The following is a 5,332-nucleotide window of genomic DNA, read 5'->3' on the forward strand; positions in this document are numbered from 1 at the left end:
TTCTTTTCCTTCACTTTACATAAAAATTACCTGAGCATTCCAAAAATAACATAAAAATAACATGACCCCTCAAATAATAACATACCAAAAATTCAAAAGGTATTTTTATCAAACACATCTTTTTGAATAGTTATATTTTCTTTTCTTATGAATAAGTGACATTTACAAAATTCTAATAAGTAGGGTAATATAACTTTATTACAAAATAAAGTAGATCTTATTTCAAATTCCTTTTTTGCACACATTATTTTTAAGTAGTATTACATTACTCTTCTAAATTTACATTTAATTCCTTCACACTTTGATGATGGAATATTTGCTCTCTAATTGCAACATAGGTTCAAATGATGGAACATTTGATCTTTTTGCTTATTCAAATTATGCAATCCAGGAATGTGTGAGGATGAACAATTATCAATAACTTTACTAAACCCCATGTACTATAATTCATGACAGCCATTTTGGAGCATTGCCACATTCAATATTTGGTATAATTGGCACATGGGCACAGCATGTTGCACTTGCCCACAGCATAGACAAGTGTTGCAGCATGTCTCAAGCAACACTGAAGCGCCATTTGTGATCATTGCACCATCGAAACAACAACTAAACATGAAGGAAGCATTCACCACCAATAAAGATAAGGCCACACATATATAGATAGCATTCTAATAGGTAGCAGGCAGTTCACAACAGATCCAGTTCAAACACACAATACATTACATTAATATAGCAAGTTTTCTAGCAGTTCAGACCTAGATGCAGCATTCCAAGAGTAAAACATCATCAAATATACTGATGATGAGTATGGCTTCCAGCTTCCGATGATCAGCATGATGTACGACTAGAGGTCAGAGTTTCTCAGGACCATCAGGAGGGCAGAATGCTGACCAATGATCCTGTAGTCATGACTGGAGATCGATGTAGCCCGGCAATGTTCCATCAGATTCTCCAATAACCCAGACCTGGGCTTGGGCTTGCTGCAGTAGGGGCACCAGTACTTTTCATTCCTCCAGTTGTAGTACTTAGCAGGTCCTTGGGCCCTGATCTTCAACACCTCCTTCTCTTCAAAGGATTCGATGTTCCCCTCGACCACATCATCTCCAGATTCATACTGCACACATTAATGACTGACATTAATACATTATGCATTCAAAAACTATAAACACATAATACTAACTCAATGCAGAAATAACATTTCAACTAGGCCTTACCTTGTACGGCTCATCTTCATCAGACTCATATGGGTAGAACCCAGTCTTGTCCCACTTCCTCTTGTTGCCCAGAAGATCCTCCTCCTGCTATATTGTCAAACAAGCACATCAATTACAATGAATTGAATTGCAGTTCACAGAATGTCATTACAAACAAAATTGTGAATGTGAACCACATTGGCATGTTGCAAGTGACCAAATGCTTTCCTTATAAATACAGAATCTAAGCAATCAATCAACAGACAAATGATGTCCTTCATAAATGCTAATGAAAATGCAAGCTGGATTCTTGACATTCCCTGGATTAACCCAACACTTTTCTTTTGAGGGAATCCCCCCCCCCCACACACACACTACTTAATGGAAACATATAGTATATTTTGTTGCTAGGATCCTGCCTTGGAATGTTTACTTCACACTTTACATATACTATATACTAATTACAGAAGCCAACTACAAATTTTAATATGCAAAAATTACTGTTTTTGGGATAATGCAGCAAAGCTCCTACACATATTAACATAATGCAGTAGTTAATTAGGTACAACTTCAACTATAAATGCATACATCTCCAACAAACATCTAAAATTTCATTACTTACCTAAACAACAACAAATTATACTATAGATGAATCTTGTATCATCTAAATCAATTCATTGGCACATCTTAATTAATGCATTCCAAATCAAATATGCTTCCATCCAGTATCATTGAACCACAGATCAAATCAAATAATCATAAATGTCAGCAGCATTGAACTACAGATCTAATAATCATATGACATCTATCTGACCTTAAATTCCCCCTTAAATAAGGTATTCATCCTCATACTAATTAAATTCTAACAATCAAAAATTCAACTACTAATCTAATAAGCATCTGAAAAAACCCCAAGATGCTTTTATCTCTGAAGCAACGGCATTGCAGAGGATGTTCAATGCTGTCAATATCTCTGAAGCAACGACAAAATTCCACTACTAACCCAAAGTAAATAAGCATAGACTGCTCCTTCCCCTCGACCACGCTTCCCCTCTCCTTCAGAAGCCCCAATCCAGCACAAAAAAATCCAGCCCTTGAGAAGCTCTTTTTGATTAACATGACAACACCCAGTACATGAGCACATCCTTCACTATATTTACAACCAAACTAATGCACCATCTAATCACCTCACGTAGACAATTTCGAAAAATACATGGCCATGCACAACCATCTCATAGCCTCTGCCTGACAGGCATCAATCAAGCATCAAATAACTGCAACTATGACAACATGCATCAATCAAGCATCTAAGAATTGCAACTATGACAGCCATAATCCCTAGAACTAGGCATCCATTTAATTAATCATCAAGCCAAAGAACTAAAGGAGGCACCAACCCAAACCAATACAGAAGTATATAGTTGACTCCAAACACCTAAAGAATTGCAAAAATTCCACTACTAATCTAATAAGCATCTGAAAAAACCCCATCCCTCAATCTGGCTACTTCTAACCTAATCTAATAATCATATGTGGTCCACCATTCTTGCACGAATCAAATACAGAAAAACCCTAATGCAGAGAAAACCCTACCTCCAACAAATCTAACCAAACAAAGTTCTGGCCACAAACCCTACAATCTAAAAACTACCAACTAAAAGTTAGGCGCAGATACCTTCTGCTCCGCTTCCTCCTCGCCGGAGCCGGCCTCCACATTCTCCACCTCGTGCGCCTCGCCAGAGCCCGCCCCCACCTTCTGCGCCTCGCCAGAGCCCGCCTCCACCTTCTGCGCCTCGCCGGAGTTCGCCAGAGTGGGTGCATCTGGCTGGACCGCACCGCTGCGGCCCGCCCCCACCTTCTCTAGATCACCAGCGGAGGGAGCACCGCGCTGGACGCCGGCACGCCCCCTCACAAAGGTGCCCGCAGCGACCTGCCACGCCTGCTCCACCAGATCTGCGCCACAATCGGGGCGCTCGCCTCCTGCGTCCGCCATGGCGATGGAGAGGATGCGGTGAGGGAGACGAGGAGGTTGGAGAGGAGAGGGAGTGGGGAGTGGAGAGTGGAGAGAGGGAGACGATGCGGCGGGGGGAAATGGTGGGCGATGCGGCCGGAGGTGGTTGCCGTCCACATTTATATGATGGGACAGTTTTGGCAACTACCCGTGACATGTGCTGCCCCACGCGCGGGCGGCTTCACGCGTGCATGAAAGGCCGCCGTATACAAACAAATACGTATACGGATGGGCACACATATACGGCCGGGCATACGATCTAACCGGGCCCGTACGGGCCTCCCAGGGCTGCTCGACGGCTATACACGGGGGCAACAAAGACAATCGTGCCCCTCGTTATGAACCGTTTTTTTTTGGATTTTCAACCGGGGGGGGGGGAAGAGAACTCCCCCACCTGAAAATATATATTATGAACCGTTTTTGGTTCATCCTGGCCGTCGATGTGTATTTCCACCCCGCGTTCAGACCAGGGGGGAGCACCGGAGCAGAAACGTTTTACATCATCTGGTGCAGCACTAATTTTAGACATCAATTATACATTATCTATTGGAGTTGCAGAGTTTTTTTTATGATGTAGTAAAGTCATACATTTAGTGCTTTTTGGTGATTTACATCATCCATGCTCTTACAAGTGGATTACAACAACCGATGCCACTTCCGAAACGGCTAGCTGGCTAGTTCGTTCCAGGCGCTCCTGTGACGGAGCGACCGACGACGACCACCCTGCTGGACGCGCCCCTGCCGCCGCAGAGGAAGCCCACGATCGCGTCGGACTGCCGGACGCCCTTGTTGAAGAGCGCGCCGAGCAGCATGCCGGCGACGGGCGCAGTGACGTAGATCCAGATGGAGGTGTAGCGGCCGAAGACGATCGCCGGGCCCAGGCTCCTCGCCGGGTTCATCGAGCCTCCCGACACGGGCCCGATGACCAGCCCCAGCGTCCCGACCGCCGCCCCGATGGCGATCCCTACCACCGCCTTGCTCTGCATGCAAGCCAAGAATCAATAATGGAAGCGATCGATCGTTCGTTTCCGGCCCAAAGTTTCGTCTCCCGCGCGCTTGCATGTATGTAAAATAGATTTTTGCGTGTAGTTACGGCGTTGCTCATGGCGACGGTGGAGACGACGATCATGAGCACGGCGGAGGCGAGGAGCTCGAGGAGGAACGGCAGCCGGGCGCCGGCCCCTGGCGGCCTCGGCACGGTGCCGTAGAAGTTGTCGTCGTGCGGGCTCATGATGGCGTTGACGGAGAGGCAGGCGAGCACGGAGGCGGCGATCTGCGTGGCGACGTAGAGCGGCAGCTTGCGCCATGGGAAGTAGCGGAAGGCGGCGAAGGTGAAGGTGACGGCGGGGTTGAGGTGCGCGGGGCCCATCCAGCCGAGCACGAAGGCGACGGTGAGGGCGACGACGAGGCAGACCGTGGGGAAGGTCAGGCTGTGGTGCATCTCCTGCATCAGCGCCGCCACGCACGACCAGAACACCACCAGGAACGTCGCCACGCCCTCTAGCACCAGCTTCATAATTAACAAGATCATCAGTTCATTCATTAATCAACTGATGACACTCTCAGATTATGCTCAGAAATGCTGCAAATTAATTGGCGGTCTCGATGCTCAGCTCGTCTCTGTGGCTCTGTGCATGGCGTAGACGCAGAGCATGTGTAGTACCTCCCGGATGAGGTGGCCGACGGCGAGGCCCTTGGTGGCATGGCCGGCAGGCGGGGGAAGCTCCTGGCCGCGGCGAGCCTGCTCTAGGTCCTGCCCCTTCGCCGCACCGTCGCTGCCCACCGTGTTCGTCTTGTCAAGATCCATTGTGTGTTCCAGCGGACCAAGAGCGAGCTAAGTAGTACTGTTCATTCTCTCGAGTGTTCCTTTGCGATGGCTCCTCCTCACGCCATTGATCCGCCAATATAGTCGTCCCGTGTCGACCACCCACCGTGTGTGGCGGGCAATTGGTTGCGTTGGAACAGAGCAGCCCACGCACGCTCTTGGCATGCGGAGGAGGAGAGGCACTGATGCTACGGGAGTGTACGTACGTGCCGGATCGATCAACTGAATTAACCGACCCGCTGCCGCACTCGCTTTGTGTGGATCCTTCTTCCACTTGTGACTTGTTCTCAGAATATACTCCTA

The 5,332-nt window shown here is 47.5% G+C and overlaps 1 protein-coding gene across 1 annotated transcript; it reads right to left on the reverse strand.

Moving 5' to 3' along the window:
• Nucleotides 1–3,723: 3,723 nt before the first annotated feature.
• Nucleotides 3,724–5,111, reverse strand: LOC123059776 (aquaporin NIP4-1). Its single transcript, XM_044482259.1, has 3 exons — nucleotides 4,868–5,111; nucleotides 4,298–4,714; nucleotides 3,724–4,184 (listed from the first exon to the last, which is right to left on the reverse strand). The coding sequence occupies exons 1-3, from the start codon at nucleotides 5,009–5,011 to the stop codon at nucleotides 3,879–3,881; spliced, it is 867 nt and encodes a 288-aa protein (XP_044338194.1). The 5' UTR covers nucleotides 5,012–5,111; the 3' UTR covers nucleotides 3,724–3,878.
• Nucleotides 5,112–5,332: the final 221 nt, after the last annotated feature.

Source organism: Triticum aestivum, chromosome 3A, assembly GCF_018294505.1.
Source record: "Triticum aestivum cultivar Chinese Spring chromosome 3A, IWGSC CS RefSeq v2.1, whole genome shotgun sequence".
Lineage (NCBI taxonomy): Eukaryota > Viridiplantae > Streptophyta > Magnoliopsida > Poales > Poaceae > Triticum > Triticum aestivum.